Source organism: Elephas maximus, chromosome 3 (genome assembly GCF_024166365.1).
Source record: "Elephas maximus indicus isolate mEleMax1 chromosome 3, mEleMax1 primary haplotype, whole genome shotgun sequence".
NCBI lineage: Eukaryota > Metazoa > Chordata > Mammalia > Proboscidea > Elephantidae > Elephas > Elephas maximus.
The window spans coordinates 28716278-28734204 of NC_064821.1; the positions used below are offsets into that span (position 1 = coordinate 28716278).

Below are 17927 nucleotides of genomic sequence, written 5' to 3' on the forward strand. Positions count from 1 at the left end.
AACCCCAGGACTTGTCAACGCTTTTCCCTTCTCGACCTTGGGTTCCCCTTTACCAGTTTTCCTGTCCCCTCCTGTTTTCTCATCCTTACCGCCCTGAGCTGGTGTGCCCATTTAGTCTTGTTTTGTTTTCATGGGCCTGTCTAATCTTTGGCTGAAGGGTGAACCTCAGGAGTGACTTCATTATAGAGTTAAAAGGGTGTCCGGAGGCCATACTCTCAGGGTTTCCCCAGTCTCTCAGACCAGAAGGCTGGCCTTTTTTTGTTAGAATTTTGTTCTGTATTTTTCTTTAGCTGTGTCCAGGACCCTCTATTGTGATCCCTGTCAGAACAGTCGGTGGTGGTAGCTAGGCACCATCTAGTTGTGCTGGACTCATTCTGGTGGAGGCTGTGGTAGTTGTGATACATTAGTCCTTTGGATTAATCTTTCCCATGTGTCTTTGGTTTTCTTTCATTTTCCCTTGCTTCAGGTAGGGTGGGACCAGTGGGGTATCTTAGATGGCAGCTCATTAGGAACCAAGATTTTCACGAACATTTCTAGTTGTGTCATTTTTTAGAGACTTGTTAATGTCTTTATTTTTGTGTTTGTAAAAACTGACTTTGTATATAAACGATGGAACAATATAGAAAAGAAAGAAAAACTATCTGAGTGTGGCCTGAAGTGAGAGCTGCATTCTAGAAACTCGCTGTTCTCATTTTAAGGGAACGTTGTAATAGGTAGTTGAGTGGCTTGGCTTAGCAGTGGTTACGTGGAAATAAAAATGTGTCCTGCTGTGTTATGGGGTACTTTCATTTGGCAACACTGGTGTTATTCATACCGTTGGATATCTGGCTGCGAAAATTAATTGGTCAATGAAATATTTGAAACTAAAAAGATTTTCTGATCTTATAGATAGTTGAAGTGTTGATAACACCAAGGAGATCTGTCACAGTTTGAAAAGATAAGCAAAAATTTGGTTTCCAGACACTACAGAAAAAGAAGTAAAGATGGTAAGAAAACTTTTTTTAAATCACAGATGCTGTTTTTTCATTAATGCACAGAAACTTTTTGAGTTGTAAAATATGTATAGTAAAAACTAATAAAGTCAGTCCCACATTTGTGCAAGAGTGCTTTTGAAACAGGCATTTGGCATGATTAAAGTGGCTGACCCAGGTCTAAATCAAATTCCCCTTTGCTCAAGATCCCTGCCTCTGCTTTCAGAATGTGTGCACACACCCCCTTCTGGTGAACAACTTTTTGGTTATACTTACTAAAGACTGTGATAAAAATGTTCTGTTCTTAAAATGTTTATAGCTGATGTATAACAAAATTTGGTTTATGGTTAAGCAAGTGATAAAAATGTTTCAGGAAGAGAATGATGAGAATGTTCTCCAAAAAGGCATTTATGTAAGATAGTTCTCAGAAAATCGCTAGTGCAGTTTGCCCCAGAAAGTCGGTGGTAGAAAATAAATTAGCTAAGATTATAGATTTTACTTGCGACTCGTGTATAACCCTCAGCCTTCATATATAAAAATCCCTCTTTTCCTTTCAGACTTCGGAGCACGTTGCACTTTAACTTTGTGTTCCTCAACTCAAGGTCCCCACTTGAGTTGCTATCCTTTCAATTTAAACCTCTTTCTCTTTAACTCCTGACAGAGTGCTAGAGTTTCTTCTTTGACATATCTGATGTCAAACCCACGATTTCGAAGGTGCATTGCCTTCAGCGACCCCCGAGGAATCGAGGCTGCACGAACTCTCGGGCGTCGTCGCAAGGTAAATAACCTCTCAAATCTGAGCTCCGCTCCTTTGCGTTGAAGCTCTTCAAGTTTTATTGAAGGATTTGTTTTTTGTCCTTGCAAGTAAGTTTTGACTATGCATTGGGAAAATGGAAAATGCCCACTCCGGGGGTGCATCAGAACCACCCTCTGTAACTCCAGTTCATTATGTGAACAAGCATTTTTGCCCCTTAACATGCTCATTTTTATTTGGCATACCACCAAGGATAATTTGGAAAATCAGTTTGTCTACTTCGGAGTTCTTTTGGACTTTGTAAATTGTTCTTTTGGGGGGGGGGCTGCACAGTAAATTAGAAAATAAAGGCTCCTGAATCAGACTCTGTGGGACGCCTATTTTGATGGGTATTTAGCAGTGTCTAGGATTTTTAGGAGACATCAGGATGGTATAATTGCCTTCCTGCAGAATACTGTTTCTAAATTAACTAGGCAAAACAAAGAATTACAATGCCAGAATCCTGCATTTGCCCCTTTGCTGGCTGTCTCTACTTTGTACCCTTCTTTACCCTCCTATTTCTCTGACAGTACTTTATCTAAACTTCTTTTCTTTATTAAGAAACCAACAGAGAAACTTCTGTCTAAAATGCTCCTTAAAATCTATCTTAGCACAGAAGCTGAGGAACCTCTTGGTATCACTTTTGTCCCCTAGACATGCTCAGAGCTGCATAGCATTATGAAAGATTTTCCAAAGCTACGTGGAGTTCTTACAAGTTAACTGAGAAATTAAAAACTCTTGTAGAAGTTTATCAGCCTGGGTTCCCAGATTTGTTCCAATTAGTCCATATGATAACTGGACCTAAAGAAACTCAGCTATGGTTAGAACATGCTAAATCAGAATACTTCTCCAGAGGCTGTGAATGTTCCACTGCAGGAGTTCCATTTTAGAATAGCAGTAGCAAGGTAATGTACTGGCAGAGGCCCAGAAGAACAGACAACTGATAATGGGAATCGGTACCTGAAAAGCCAAAAAAAAAGGGGAAGAAACAAAAATGGAACCAGCTCGCAAAGCAATGTGGTTCTGGTTACTAAAATGGAGAATAGTCAAAAAAAGTGTGATAATACACTTACAGCAGACCTCCGCCAACACATTTGGACAGAGGGGAAAAAAAACCCTATGCTGTTGAGTCGACAGAGGGAGGTCCCTCTGATACTAAAATAAAAGATCTGATTTGACCATAAACAAGAAGGCTCACGGGACTGAGAAGATTATATATGCTCCCATATAACAGCTTTCTAAATCCTCAGCACTGAGAACACCCCAATGCAAAGCAAGAGAAACAAAGTAAGAAGCCCCTCAAGACAGGCTTGTGTTGAGCAGCTTTGAAAAGATCTTAGAGGGCCCCACTAAAGTGTATTGATAACTGTCCTTGCCAAGATAACCAAATAACAGCATAGTCACAGCTGCAGTGATGAGAAATAGGAACACTAAGAGGGACTGTCTCCATGTTACCAGGCAACTAGACTGTTTTATTCAAGATTTACAAACTATTAATCTCACTGTTATTCGTAGATTTCCAGAAGTACTAAACCCTTTCATACGCTACTCATTTTGCAGTTGTTGATCTTTGAAGCCTTTTTTTTTTTTTTTCTAAAGTATTCCTGTGCATCCTGAAAACTAATGTTGTTTGCTTTCACCAAGGAAAATCAACAGTTTACCTGGATTGTAATGCCCCAGGGATTTACTGATTCTGTCACTTATTTTTCCAAATTCTCCATACAGATTAACAGCCTTTGCAGTTTATAAATCAAATTGCTACAGTATGTTAAGTTACTAATATGCCCTGTCTCCTAGTAGCCTTGCATAAATGATAATATAGTTTTGTTAAGGAATTTAGCAACTGATGGACATAAAATTTCCAAAGAGAAGTTATAATTGTTCCAGCCTTCTGTCAAATATTAGGGCTGCATAATCTCTGCAGAAGGTATCTCTGTCAACCCTAAAAGAAAAAAAGCCATTTTGCTTTGCTACGAGGGTTTTTAGGGCTTTATGACTATTATTCCCAATTTTTCTTTGTTGGCCCAACTTTATAAAAACATTTAAAGGCCTCTAAACAAGAGTTATTCTAAATCTCACCACAAGAAAAGAGGCTATAGATAAATTAAAAGGGCTTTAACAGAATCACTTGCTCTAGGTTTCCCAGTTATCACCTTGATTTTTCTTTATTTGTACATAAAATGACTAGAAATGCTTTAAGCGGATTAACTCAAAAACATAAAAAATACCAAAGACCTATAAACTGTTAATAGCCTGCACCTTGACCCTGTAACTAAAAGGTAGCCTCCTTGTCTCCAGGCTGTAGTTTCTATAGCTAAATTAGTAGAAAAACCACCTTAAGAACTAATTTGAAAGTTTTAGCATGGCCTAAAAAGCAAGAGTAGGTAAAATGACTAGTACAGTACAATTTTTTAAGAGAAAAAGAGAGTAGTTTTGTCTTCTAGTTGTGCCAGGATATAAAAGGTAGTAAAAGCTAAACTTGAGGGTATATTCTGAGTTATAAAGGGCTTGAGAAAAAGTTGATTTTATTTGCTTTGGTTTATGATACTTGCAAATAATAAATTTTAAAAAGTGAAATGTTTTGAAAATTTTACAATATTAGATCTGTTCTAATAGGTTTTTTCCATAAGATGGAAAAAAAGACGTGATACAAAATGTTATATGGGTGATATACTTTTTATTAAAATAGCAACGAGATTATAGTCTTCAAAAAGGGATAAGTAGAGTAGACCAAAAGCCCTGTCATGACGCACTTATAACAGCGATCAGTTCAAGTAAATGTTTACTAATATGTAAAATGTGCTTGGCCTATAAAAATATGTATTAGAAAAGACATAGTTAAAAAGAACTCCTTATAGCCTTGCTGAAAGGGGCCAAACCTAATTTTCCTCTCCAGTTTTGTGTGCTGCCAAACGAGTCAAGCCATAGATTGATTTGTCACAGTTAAAAAGGGTTATGAAACCTGTATAGACTTGTCAGCCCTCAGGAGAATTGAAAGTTGCTTTTAAGCACTCAAGTGGCCGAAGCAGATGACATCTGAGGTACACAGCTAATCCAGGATCACAGAACAGAATCTCATACATGTTGCTAAAGTTTATAGACTTTGCTTAATGATTATAGTTATTCTTACGTTAGTAGCCTTATTGTATACCTGTGGCCTTATTTCCTGGTAATTCTGCTTAATATACAAACCCATGTTAGTTAGCCTTTTTCTTCCCTGTTTAATCATTTTCCCTCACGCTTAGAGAATGCATTTATTAAACTGGCTCAGTTGGTAGCTAACATGGGTAATATTACTAAATGTTAGATCTGTTATCCCTTTCCACAAAGTGTGTACATGAAAATTCTCGCTAAGGTTATGTTAGATAATAAAATAGCACTTGAGTTCCTTTTAGCCCAACAAGAGGAATGTGTGCCGTAGTACTAAACCTCCTGCTGAGCTTAAATAAACTCCACAAAAGACATAGAACAAGATATCCTGAAAACTCATCAGGAAGCTACCTAGCTTCATTGAATACCTCCCACGTGTGATACTCCTTAACGTTTTTAGCCGGTTACCTAATAATATTGGCTTTTGGTTGCATTCTTTATTACAGACTAAATTTTTTTATCTTGATTATTATAATAGTTATCTTTAAATTAATCAAATGTTATATAAATTGTTTCTCTAACGTTTGTAATCAAGTTAATGCTTCCTCAGCAATGTGTAAAATTACGTATCTTAAAGAAACCAAGTTTGTAGGATACGAGATTTACACCTTGAGTTAGTCTTTTAGAATTGCCGAGTTATTCCTCCAGATGTGGCCTTGCTCTGCACACATCCCAACCAGAGGATCACAGAAGCAGAATGACTGAGTTATGGCATGGTAAAGAGGTTAATAAAAAATCTAACTTAGAAAATAATCACATGAGCAGTGTGTACAGAAAAAAAGTACTTGTAATAGTGATCAAGGAATCTGTATGGGGATTCATGATCAGAAGGGGGAAATGTGTGTAAGAACACTTTAAGACTGAAGCATTTGGCATGACTGAAGTGACAGACAGAGAGGTCTACATCAAATTCCCCTTCCCCTAGATCCTTACTTCTGCTTTCAGAATATGTGCACATACCCCATTCTGGTGAACAACTATTTGGTTATGCTTAAGATTGTGATAAAAAATGTTCTGTTCTTAGAAAGAACGCTTATAGCTGATGTATAACAAAGTTGTGGTTTATGGTTAATCAAGTGATAAAAGTGTTCCAGGAAGAGAATGTTCCCTTAAAACATGTTTGTCTAAGATCGTTCTCAGAAAATTATTTATGTAGTTTGCCCCCCGAAGGTCTGTGATAGAAAATAGATTTAACTAACATAAAAGGTTTACTTGTGAGCCATATATAACCCCTAGCCCTCATATATAAAAATCCCTCTCTCCTTTCAGACTGTGGAGTACGTTACGCTTTTGGCTTTGTGTTCCCCAACTTAAGGTCCCCATTTGAGTTGCTATCCCTTCAATAAATCTCTTTTTCTTTAACTCCTAACAGAGTGCGAGAGTTCCTTCTTTTACACGTTCCTCCCACTGCCCAGACAGAACAGCTGTTAAGTTTGGTTGTCTAACTACTCAGATCTTTAGTTGTATTTATATAGTCTTATTTTTATATGAAGGTATAGCAAAATTCTGAGTTGTACAGCTTATAAGTGGTGGATTACTTGGTCTCTTTAAACTTTTTTAAACTTAGTTTTCACATTTCAGCGTCCAGTACGAATTTTTGTGAATGATGATCGCCACGTGATGGCAAAACATTCTTCCGTTTATCCAACCCAAGAGGAACTGGAAGCTGTTCAGAACATGGTGTCCCACACTGAACGGGCTCTCAAAGCTGTGTCGGACTGGATAGATGAGCAGGAGAAAGGAAGCAGTGAGAATGCTGAGTCTGAGAACATGGATGTGCCCCCAGAGGACGAGACCAAAGAAGCGGCTGGGTAGGTTTGAGAGTTTGTGTATCTCCTTTCTAAGGCACATCTGCCTTTCCTGGGGCTTCATCAAGCCAGACTGAACGATCTTGTGCTCTGTGCTTCTGTACTTCAGAGAACAGAAGACAGAGCACATGACCAGGACCCTGCGGGGTGTGATGCGTGTTGGCCTCGTGGCAAAGGGCCTCCTGCTCAAGGGAGACTTGGATCTGGAGCTGGTGCTGTTATGTAAGGAGAAGCCCACCACTGCCCTCCTGGACAAGGTGGCTGACAACCTGGCCATCCAGCTCGCTGTGAGTGTAACTGCCTCCGCTAGGTGGGCTGGTGGGGGGTGGTGTGCTTGTCAGTGATGTGGGGCAGAGGAGGAAATGCCCAACCCGAGTCCACCACGAAGAGGCACGTTTCAAACTCACCCTGTACCCGCTGTGCTTACACCTTGTGTTAGGTAATGGACAGGAGTGCCATGGAGCCACTGAGGTTCTGTGGTGGGTAGGCTGACTGGCTATGATAGCATCCGACCACTCTGCTAGCCAGTGATGACCCATGTCTGCCACGCACCAGGCTGCACGGTCCTAGGGCTGCCCAAGAACGAGTTTGTTCGGCCTGAATTCACATCCAGACTTCAGTTGATAGCGTGATGATTAATGCTTCCTTCCTGATCCAAACCTGGACATAAATTTTTTTTTTTTTTTAATAAAACCAACTTTTTGCCTTAATACAAAAGTATTATACAGTAATAAACCATATGCTGTCAAGTCGTTTCCGACTCATGGCAACCCCATGCGCGTCAAAGCAGATCTGTGCACCATAGGGTTTTCAGTGGCTTAGTTTTCCGAAGTTGGTCGCCAGGCCCTTCTTTTGAGGTGCTTCTGGGTGGACTTGAACCTCTACAATCTATTGAGCATTTATTATGCTAGGCCTTAGGCCAGACATGCTTCTTGCATATATCATTCATCCTTGTAACAACTCTGAGATAATGAGTTTTACCATCTAAGTAACTTATTATTGTGGGTGATGTGACTGAAGTGTGCAGGGAAGCTCAGTAGTTGATCCCAGGGTCCCTCGTTTGCAAGTTCTGAGGCTTCAGAATCTTGGCAAATCACAGCTCATGCTACTTCTTGGGACAAGTTCATCCAAGATTTAACTAAAGGATAAGCAGAAGAAAAAGATAAAAATTAGCCATAAATCTCATTCCTCAAAGAGAAAACCAGTATTATACTTTATACATATATGTGTGTATATATGTATGTAATACTTTATAAAAATAATGTGTTCTGTCACATGTATAGTAGATTATTATGAGAAGCTCTTTTAAGGTGAAGCCATAAACTATTTTTTAAATTTATTTTATCCTTGACTATAAAAAGTTCATGAATTGAAGGAAAGCAGGTTGGTGTCAATGTTTCTAAAGGAGAGACAACTTTTGATTTTAACAGTTTCTAACTATGGCAGTTTTGCGCTCAGGGGACATTTGGCAAAGTTTAGGGACATTTTTGCTTGTCAACATTAGGAGGGGCTACTAGCATCTTGTGGGGCAGAGGCCAGAGATATTGCTAAACATCCTACAGTGCACAAGTAGCGCCTATCACAAAGAAGTATCTAGCCCAGACTATCAGTTCTGAGGTTAGGAAACAATAGTTTAGATTTTCAGAAGTGTGTTTGTCATTCCCGTGTCCCCCAATGTGTTATTTACTTTGTTTCCCTTAAAAATAATAACAAATATTTGAATTTTCTTTATCAAGTCACATGAACTGGTGTAAAGAAGAAAGCAAAAATCAGACTGTTGTGAACATCTTTCTAGACATGCATTTGCAGCAAATACATTTTTTAAAATGTAGTAAAAATATGTAACATTGCCAATTTTGCATGTGTAATTCTGTGACATTGATTACATTCATCACATTGTGCAACTATTACCATGATCCATTTCCAAATTATTTCCCCACTATTAGCAAATGCACTTTTATGTCCATCGTATGATACAGACTATTCTGTGCTGCTGTTTTTGTTCCACGCTCTGGCGGCCACTGATCCCAGTGTGGAAACACCATTGACTGCGTGGTTACTCTGTGGTTGGCACTGTGCTCCTATGCTGTCCAGTTTAATCTTCCTACAGCCTCTGGTGTGGGTTCTGTCACTAAGCCTATGGCACAAATTAGAAACGTCTAGCTGCATGCAATAAAGTGATTTGTCTAAAGGTAGACAACTATCAAGTGACCGAATGAGGGTTCAAACCCAGCTTCCTTCTCCCAGAGCCTATAAACTCTTACCTGCGGAAGTATAAAGCTCCTTGTGAAAATCACTTCTCTCTGTGTGTAGTTACCTCCTTTCTGGAGTACCCAGAAAATGGCTAAAGTCCTGGCCAGCAAGAGGGAGGCCCTGACAGCCTAGATGGAAGCCCTTCTGTCACGCCACACCCCGAGCGATGGCTGATCTGCTGTAGTAACTGGCGAATCTAAATTGATTGTTGCTTGGCCTGAAGAGAAGGTGTTTTTGAAAACTGGATTTTCTCTTTTAGGCTGTTACAGAAGACAAATACGAAATACTCCAATCTGTTGATGATGCTGCGATTGTGATAAAAAACACAAAAGAGCCTCCATTGTCCCTGACCATCCACCTGACATCCCCTGTTGTCAGAGAAGAAATGGAGAAAGTATTAGCTGGAGGTAGGGAGGCTAAGACGGGCCAGCAGGGCTCTGGAAACTTGGTGCTTGCTCACTAATCAAATGTGCTGTTCAGTCTTAGACTGGCTTTATAAAAGGCTCTGGGTGTAGATTGAGCACCTTTATTTACTCTGAGATCACATCTCCCATTTGGTTTCAGTACTTGGGAGTTTGACAGCACAGTTGCCCTAAAAGTGAGTAGCACTTTTTATAGGGGATTGCACCACGTTTATCTTAATCCTTGAATGTTCTCCTAAGTGTTATACTTGTTTTTCTATTGAGCCATTTTCTAGCCTTGGGAAAGTGTATCCCTGGTATTTTTATGGTTTTTAAAATATTGAAGATAACCAGATGGTTCTGCATGAACATCGTCGTGGTGGAGTTGTACAAACAGCTTGTGTCGCTGCAGAACTGAGGGCTTCTTCGTTTGTCCTCTGGCTGCTTTCTTCAGCAACAGGGATTGAAATGCAAAGAGCTGATACAGAGCTTTGGATAAAGTTTTAAACAATTTTGTGATTTCTAAACCAAAGAGACTGATGATGCTTTCACAAATCAAAATCCACCAGGGCCCCTTGTATGTCTCTCTTCTGTGTGGATGTTTTTTTCCTCACAGATCTCACATGTAAAGTAACGTAACAGGCCTTATCCAAATCCCTGCTAAAAAGATGGCAGAAAAGGCGAACACTTTGGTTCTGTGGCAGCACAGGCTGACTGCTCCCTTCTTGCTGTTCTGTTGATTGCCTGTGGTTCTGGCACCCGATTGCGACTACCAAAGCCCTTGTAGCTTACCAATTCAGGGACTCTGGACCTTTGACCAACAGGACTCTCTCTGTCAAGGGCTGGGGGCTAGGGCAGTCGAGCCTGTGGGCGGAGGTGGCCCCTTTGTTGCAGACACCTGAGGGCATAGCTGTGGCAGGAAGCAGAGAAGGAATTTCTTTCCACTACCCCCCCCCCAATTTTTTTTTTTTTTTTCTATTGACATTTTTAGCCCAGCTGATTTATTGGGAGAACTTGAGGAAACAACGTTACAGTCTGTTAGAAGATAGAATTTGCCTATCTGTTCCTTCCCCCATGGGATTATTTCCTTTAGAGTAACTTTCTACTTTTGTTTTTGTTTCTGGGGTCCACGCCCCCGCCCCGTGCTTTATTTTCTTCTTCTTTTTTTTCTTTTTTTGGAGGGGGTCTCCAATTTTTAAGGTTTCCTCTCAGGGGAGAGTTGAATGCACTGTAGCTTCTCCTTCCCTTATCAAGGGTGGAGGCAAACTCTATAGGAGCCTCAGCTGCCCTTTAGGAAACTGCCACATCCCCTTCCCACCTGACAGAAACCCCTTGGTCAAACTGTGCCTTGTCTTCTTATTCCATCCATGAATAGAAACGCTATCAGTCAACGATCCCCCGGACGTTCTGGACAGGCAGAAATGCCTTGCTGCCTTGGCGTCCCTTCGACACGCCAAGTGGTTCCAGGTTTGCATTTTGTTCTTCTATTTGTCTTTCGGTAGAGTGTTCCTAAGTTTTAACTTGGCTAACTTTCACCCTAAAGTTTCTTTAACATTGAAGATAGCTGTGCTGAACTTAGCGCCTGCGGCCATGCGGTTGCTAAAGGAGCACATGTACAGAAATTTGACGTCCCCAAAGGAAGCTTGTAACTGCAGGCGGCTGCTGCTTTGTGTTAAGAGTAATCTTATTCTCGTACATGTGAGATCACTCTTCACCACACACTTAATGGTCACAAGTGTTTACCATTTACCCTTGACAAAGTAGCACTGCGAGACTTGTTTTTCATGTTTGCCTTTTGTTCAGGGAGGTGCCTGTGTGTAAAGAGCCTGTGCTTTGTTCCTCTAGGCCAGAGCTAATGGGCTGAAGTCCTGTGTCATTGTCATCCGAGTTCTGAGAGACCTGTGCACCCGCGTGCCCACCTGGGGTCCCCTCAGAGGATGGGTAAGGGCACCTTCTGGCTCTTGCCACCAGGGAGTCATTTGCACATGCAAAGGCCTCACCCCAGACCTCTCATATCCCAGGAATACTTTATGGTAACTGAGCAGGAGTGGACACTTTACAGTGTGGCAAATGATCCCTGTCAGAGCTGCTCATTGAGTAGTTACTATGGGACACACCCTGAGCAGGGACCTTGCATGGAGGATGCCCAGCTCAGTCTGCCAGAGGTCGGCCAGGCAGCACATGTCAGTACTGTGCGGTCCACTCCACAAAAAAGATGCTTTATGTAGATGCTCTTGGACAGAGGTCAGCGAAGTACGGCCTGCGGGACAGTTGTGGCCACCCGACTATTTTTACAGTCTCCGGCTGAGAGTGGTTTTTGTATTTCTAAATGGTTACATCTGAAATACAAGTACTTAAAACATAATATACTCTCTTTTGTCTCCTGGCACACAAAGCCTAAAATATTTACCATTTGGCCCTTTAAGGAAAAGATATTGTGCCTTTCCCTCTGTGAAAGCTCCCCAGTCTTGGTTGACCCTCTGCTCCAGGTGTGGCTAACTGTCTTCCTTGCCTTTCAGCCTCTTGAGCTTCTCTGTGAGAAATCCATCGGCACAGCCAACAGACCAATGGGTGCTGGCGAGGCCCTCCGAAGAGTGCTGGAGTGCCTGGCGTCGGGAATCGTGATGCCAGGTTGGGGCCTTCTGCTTTGCCAGTTGCAGGGAAATGACAGGATTGAGGCTCTGAGGCCGGTTCCTCGCTGGTCCACTGACTGGGTTAGGGCAGCAGCAGCTCCGTGTCCACCCCCTAGGGCTGAAGCATGTGACTACCCTCTTGCACCATCATATCCAGCCCTGTGCCGGGTCCGCAGCTGTGATTTAGAGGGCGGATCCGGGGGCAGTGGTGACCCACTCCCACGTGAATTTCTTGCTCTGAGACACATGTGGATTATTTCTCTCAAGGGCTGGACGCCGAGTGGGTCACCTAGCTCGGCGTGTTTTCCAGAGCTGGGTGTGGATGGGGCGTGGGATGGGGGTAATGCACCTGATTCCCTCAGCCAGCACAACTCTTCAGAGATGCTAAAGGATAATCCTCTGCATATCTTCCTTGTTTCCTGCCTTCAGATGGTTCTGGCATTTATGACCCTTGTGAAAAAGAAGCCACTGATGCTATTGGGCATCTAGACAGACAGCAACGGGAAGATATCACACAGAGTGCGCAGGTATAGTCATCGCCATTGCAAACGTGAGCCCTTACCCAGTCTTTAATCACTGGCTTCCAGTTCCGTTACTGGGTATTCTCAGGGTAGCCACTGGACGTGTAGGCTCAGGTCGGGGACTGAAGGCAGAGGAATCGTGTCTGATACAGGGCGCCGCAATCTGGGCTGCTTCTTTCCCCGGGCGCCATGCGTGGTTGTTGTCTGCCCCCTCAGTCTGCTCGAGTGCTGTTTTTAAACACCGAGTTCAGCGAGGAGATGTGTTTACTGTGTGGACTGCTCTAGGGGTCCTTCCCCTGCAGGCCCACCACGTGGCTCCGTGTGGCAACCAGTCCCCAGGTTGGGGTCTCCTGTATTCCTCTCGAGGGGGGTGTTCACAGGCTGGCCTCCCACCACAGCAAGGCTGGGCCCTAGCAGTCAGGCTCTCCCTGGCTGTGGGGGACCCCTTGCTGTTGTAGGGGAGACCACTAGCAGCCCCCTCAGCTCCTGCCCCTCCTCAGAAGGCATTAGTGAGCACATACCACTTGGGGGTGAGCACAGGGCAGCTGAGTCAGTCTCTTCTTCCCCTTCTCCAGCACGCACTGCGACTTGCTGCTTTTGGCCAGCTCCATAAAGTCCTGGGTATGGACCCATTGCCTTCTAAGATGCCCAAGAAACCAAAGAATGAAAACCCAGTGGACTACACTGGTAAGCATGCTTTAACTTCCTGGGGCCTGGGACTGTCCCGTGAGTACGGCTCCTGGCAGAGCAGAAGACCCGGATTTCTCAGCCACTCTGTCTTAAATCTGTTCTTTCAGTTCAAATTCCCCCCAGTACCACCTATGCCATTACACCCATGAAACGCCCAATGGAGGAAGATGGGGAAGAAAAGTCTCCCAGCAAGAAGAAGAAGAAGATTCAGAAGAAAGGTACAATGACTTTATTGGTAGCACTTGTTTTTTTATTTCCATCTGGCTCCAATTACAGCACACCCTAACGTGCTGAGGCTGCTTTTGTTTTGTTTTGTTGGACATAATATTTAAGTCGTTTTAAAGCATACTAAATATGAGGTGGGTACAGGATACAAGTGGTATGGTTGGGCCTTAACCTGCTGACCACAAGGGAGGCCTGGCTGGAAGAAGTGCAGGCCAGACGACCGGGGTAGGGGGGTGTTCAGAGAATCCACAGTGTCTTGTGACAAAGGGCAATCAGGAGTGACCTTTCTGCCTGGCTGAGAATTGATCAAGTTTTCACTGTGGCAGAGACCTGTTGAAGTGCTTACCCAGAACAATCTTGGTGTTCTTTTCTGTAGAAGAGAAGGCAGAGCCTCCCCAAGCTATGAATGCTTTGATGAGATTGAACCAGCTGAAACCCGGGCTGCAATACAAACTGGTTTCCCAGACTGGGCCGGTCCATGCCCCCATCTTCACGATGTCTGTCGAGGTAGATGGAAATTCGTTTGAGGCCTCAGGGCCATCCAAAAAGACTGCCAAGCTGCACGTGGCCGTTAAGGTAAGTGTGGCCAGGTGCAATGTAGGCTGGTCTTCCTGGCCGTAAACCCATTTCTTCATCCTCGGATTTATCAGAATCTTTGTCTTGTATGTGAGGCCCAAGTGCGGACAGCGTGAGTTTTAGGAAGGATGTGTACACACTGAAGTGGTTAGATGTTTGAGAATTTGCCAGGTCACGTGTGGCTAGAGGCCTTTGATACTGAAGGAGAAAAGCAGAGGTTCCACAACCCTGGCTGTGCATAGGCATATCCTGGGAGCTGAAAAGGCAAAGAGACCCTCCAGATTGTCGTGCTCCACTGTCAGAGCTACTGATGCCAGGGACTGAGGGAGCTGTGGGGATTGAGGTGTGCCTGTCAGAACCCAGCTGGGTAACAGGGCAGTCCTGACACGAACGCTGAGCCCTACCTCACTGGGCCCTGGGGGCCTCCCCTCCTCTGCAGGTGTTACAGGACATGGGCTTGCCGACAGGCGCTGAAGGCAGGGAGTCGAGCAAGGGGGAGGACTCAGCTGAGGAGACAGAGGCGAAACCTGCAGTGGTGGCCCCTCCCCCTGTGGTGGAAGCTGTCTCCACCCCCAGCGCTGCCTTCCCTGCAGATTCCACTGCTGAGGTGAGCACGGGGTGGGTGCTGGGAGTGACTGACAAAGGACTCAGAAGGTAGCCATGTGGCCTCTGAGCCAAGACTGGTCCTTTTTAGTTTCAATAAGAAGAGTAGGCCTTCAAGCCACAGCAGAGAGGGCGTTCCTGATGTTAAACCAGCATCCAGGGCTCCCTGAGGTGGTCTGTATCAGGAGTGTGTTGTTCCACAGAGATAGGTGGAGGCAGGCCCATTCCTGGGAGCCCCCACAGATAATTTGGCAGAGACTTGGTGGCAAAGGACAGCAGGATCAATGGCACTAGGGCTTTAGATTTGGATCAGGACAGAGAGTGGGGCCACCATTCCTCCAGCTTGTGGCCAGAAAGCCTGTGGCTGGAAAGTCTGGCTAAGTTCATTGTTTTCCCTTTTTGTTTCCCCTGAGAACGTAAAACAGCAGGGGCCGATCCTAACCAAGCATGGCAAGAACCCAGTCATGGAACTGAATGAAAAGAGGCGCGGCCTCAAGTACGAACTCATCTCGGAGACGGGGGGCAGCCATGACAAGCGCTTTGTCATGGAGGTGAGAGACTATGCAGATGCCTTGGTGTCTTCTGGAGATGGTCTCTTGGTTGAGATCCCCTGCCTCGAGAAGGGGTGTTAGGTGATCCCCTGACATTCATCTGTTCCTTCCAGGTGGAGGTGGATGGGCAGAAGTTTCAAGGTGCTGGATCAAACAAAAAGGTGGCAAAGGCTTATGCTGCCCTCGCTGCACTAGAAAAGCTTTTCCCTGATGCCCCTCTTGCCCTTGATGCAAACAAAAAGAAGAGAGCCCCGGTACCTGTCAGAGGGGGACCTAAATTTGCTGCTAAGGTACGTGGTTGCACTCACCACCTCTGGCCTTGGCAGGAATTTCCCCAGTGTTTTTGAGGACAGAGTTAACATAACTTGTCCTTGTTCCATCTAGCCACATAACCCTGGGTTTGGTATGGGAAGCCCCATGCACAATGAAGTGCCCCCACCCCCAAACCTTCGTGGTCGGGGAAGAGGAGGAAACATCCGTGGACGAGGGCGAGGCAGAGGATTCGGCGGTGCCAACCATGGAGGCTACATGAATGCTGGTGAGGCCCTAGTCCTGCGCTCTCTGTGTTTCCGGTTTGCACGTGGCATCGAGCTCTGTGCTCCCTTGAGCTTTTTCGGTCCCTTGGGTCGGGCAGGTATGGAAGGAGGGGGCAGGGCATACCCATATCCTGTCCTCGTAACCCTGTTCTATTCTGTTGTAGGCGCTGGGTATGGAAGCTATGGGTATGGAGGCAACTTGGCGACAGCAGGCTACAGTAAGTGTGTGTTTCTTTGTCTTCAGCTTGGGAAGAAGCTGCAGCTTAGCTCCCGGGCCTGAGTTAGAGCAGGGTTACCCACCATCAGCAGCCTCCTTGAGACTTAGTAGGGGCACTTGCCTTTTTTTTGGTGATTAGGTCAGACTGTTCTCAGGCCCCCCTACCCTGTAAACATGTAATATTTTCTTTAAATGTTAACACACAAATTTGTGTGAGTTCAAAGTTCCTTAAAAGTCAAAATTTTAAATTTCTCTGCTTTAAGCCATGCGAAGCACCAATCCTGTGAATATGCTTTTCCTGACAATGCACAGCTCTTGTCTTGAGAAGGAGCCTTCATTGGGGGGTTACAGAGGCAGAGAAATCTAAAACATGAATTTCAAATGTGGCGCTCTGTGCCATTTTTCAAAAGAATTCTAATTTTTTTTCTCTGCTCTGTCTCCCCCTTTTGTAGGTGACTTTTTCACAGACTGCTACGGCTATCATGATTTTGGGTCTTCCTAGAGCATCCAAAAGTATTGCACACAAAATCAACTTTTTACTCCACTTTTCTCGAACTCCAAAACCCAAAGTGTCCGTGCTGTGTCCCTGTGCTTCACTGGGTTTCTCAACCGTGGCTTTTCACCGCAGCTTGTCTGAAACTCTTAGCCTGCAGAATTTAAGACAATGGCAGTTTTTATCGTGATTTGCCTTTGAACTTGGTCATATTGAAGTTCACAATAAGTGGAAACACTTTTCAGAGAATGTATTTTTGTGCAGACTTGCACAGAATTCTAGAGCCAGCGTTGTTCCGCATCAAGGCAAAAGCCCACCTTTGCTTTTTATGGAAAGCATTACTTTATTTAAGAGACAGATAATGAAGCATTTTAATCTACCTTTGTCTTAATTTACAGCAGGTTTTGTATGAATTTTTAACCTTTTAACAAATTCCCAAATCTCATTGATGCCTTTGACAGTAATGAAAACACATCTGAACCCAGAGTAACCGGCTTTTCTTTTATAAGCATGTTAAAACGTTGGGAACGTTTGGGGAGCTGTAAATTGTGCTAAGTTAACCTCTCCCGCCTTTTGTAAATGCCCTGGTGGGTTATTGTTTGGGGATGCGATATTTTGTGGCTGGTTTAGCTAGAGAGTGAACTTGAACTCTCAAAGGTATCAAAACTGTGCTTCCATTATTAGTGTAAGAAACAGACAGGCTATTAGGAGTAGAGAACGTGAAATTTTGCAAGTCCCAATCACAGTTGCAATTGCATGGGATTCTGGGCTTTTTTTTTTTTTTTAATGGGGCTTTAAAAACTGTTAATCAAGGAGGAAGAGCCTAGTATGTGGCCGGTCCCCCCAGTGAGGAGCCAGGCCAAGGTGGGGCTGTGCTGCTAGGTGCGCAGCTGGCCTGAGCGCCGGCCCTCTCTCATCTCTGTGTGCAGAGACATGCAGGGACTGGGCTCTTTACTGAGGCCCTATTTCCCAGCAGGAATCCTTGCTGGCAACGTGTAAGACTTCGGATCTGTTCTGCAGTTCTTCTTGCAGCAAAACCTGCCTCTGCGTTGACTTGCAAGATTTTGCGTTTATTCAGGCAAAAACTGGTCAAAGTGGTTACTACATAGTTTGTTCCCAGGGGTTTGAAACATTCAGTGAAACTTTTTAAAAATTTTCTTGCATGATGTATTTTTTTTTTTTTTTTAGAACGTTATTGTTTGAGAATAATGTCTTTTGATACCAGGAAATAGTTATCCTGAATGACGTTGAAAACTTCCCCCACCCTTTATTTTTTTTTTTAATCAATACATGTTAAAAGCAACAAGCCCTCAATACTTGGTGTCTTCATTCATGTGCTTCGGGGCGGGGGGAGGGGGTGGAGTCACTGCTCAGCCGTGGGGCCTAGTGTGGGACGCTGGGACAGCGGAAGTTGAGGGGACTCGGGGTGAATCTGAGGACCTTTCTATCCTCCGGTCTCCTCACCGAGCCTTCGCATGGTGCTTTCTGCATTGTGGAACACGTCCT

General features: G+C 44.0%; 1 protein-coding gene across 8 annotated transcripts in view; it reads left to right on the top strand.

Moving 5' to 3' along the window:
* The window catches only part of ILF3 (interleukin enhancer binding factor 3), a 40096-nt gene that overhangs the window by 15020 nt on the left and 7149 nt on the right, over window positions 1-17927 (top strand). For 2 of the 8 annotated variants that reach the window (XM_049876882.1, XM_049876883.1), the window contains 16 exons: window positions 889-986; window positions 6496-6725; window positions 6832-7009; window positions 9235-9382; window positions 10752-10843; window positions 11222-11317; window positions 11896-12007; window positions 12439-12536; window positions 13106-13217; window positions 13328-13438; window positions 13822-14021; window positions 14461-14628; window positions 15038-15175; window positions 15289-15465; window positions 15560-15713; window positions 15876-15929. In XM_049876882.1, the coding sequence (XP_049732839.1) occupies window positions 984-986; window positions 6496-6725; window positions 6832-7009; window positions 9235-9382; window positions 10752-10843; window positions 11222-11317; window positions 11896-12007; window positions 12439-12536; window positions 13106-13217; window positions 13328-13438; window positions 13822-14021; window positions 14461-14628; window positions 15038-15175; window positions 15289-15465; window positions 15560-15713; window positions 15876-15929 (2071 nt within the window). In that variant the 5' untranslated portion in view covers window positions 889-983. The other 6 variants (XM_049876879.1, XM_049876881.1, XM_049876885.1 and 3 more) reach the window with 5 other exon arrangements.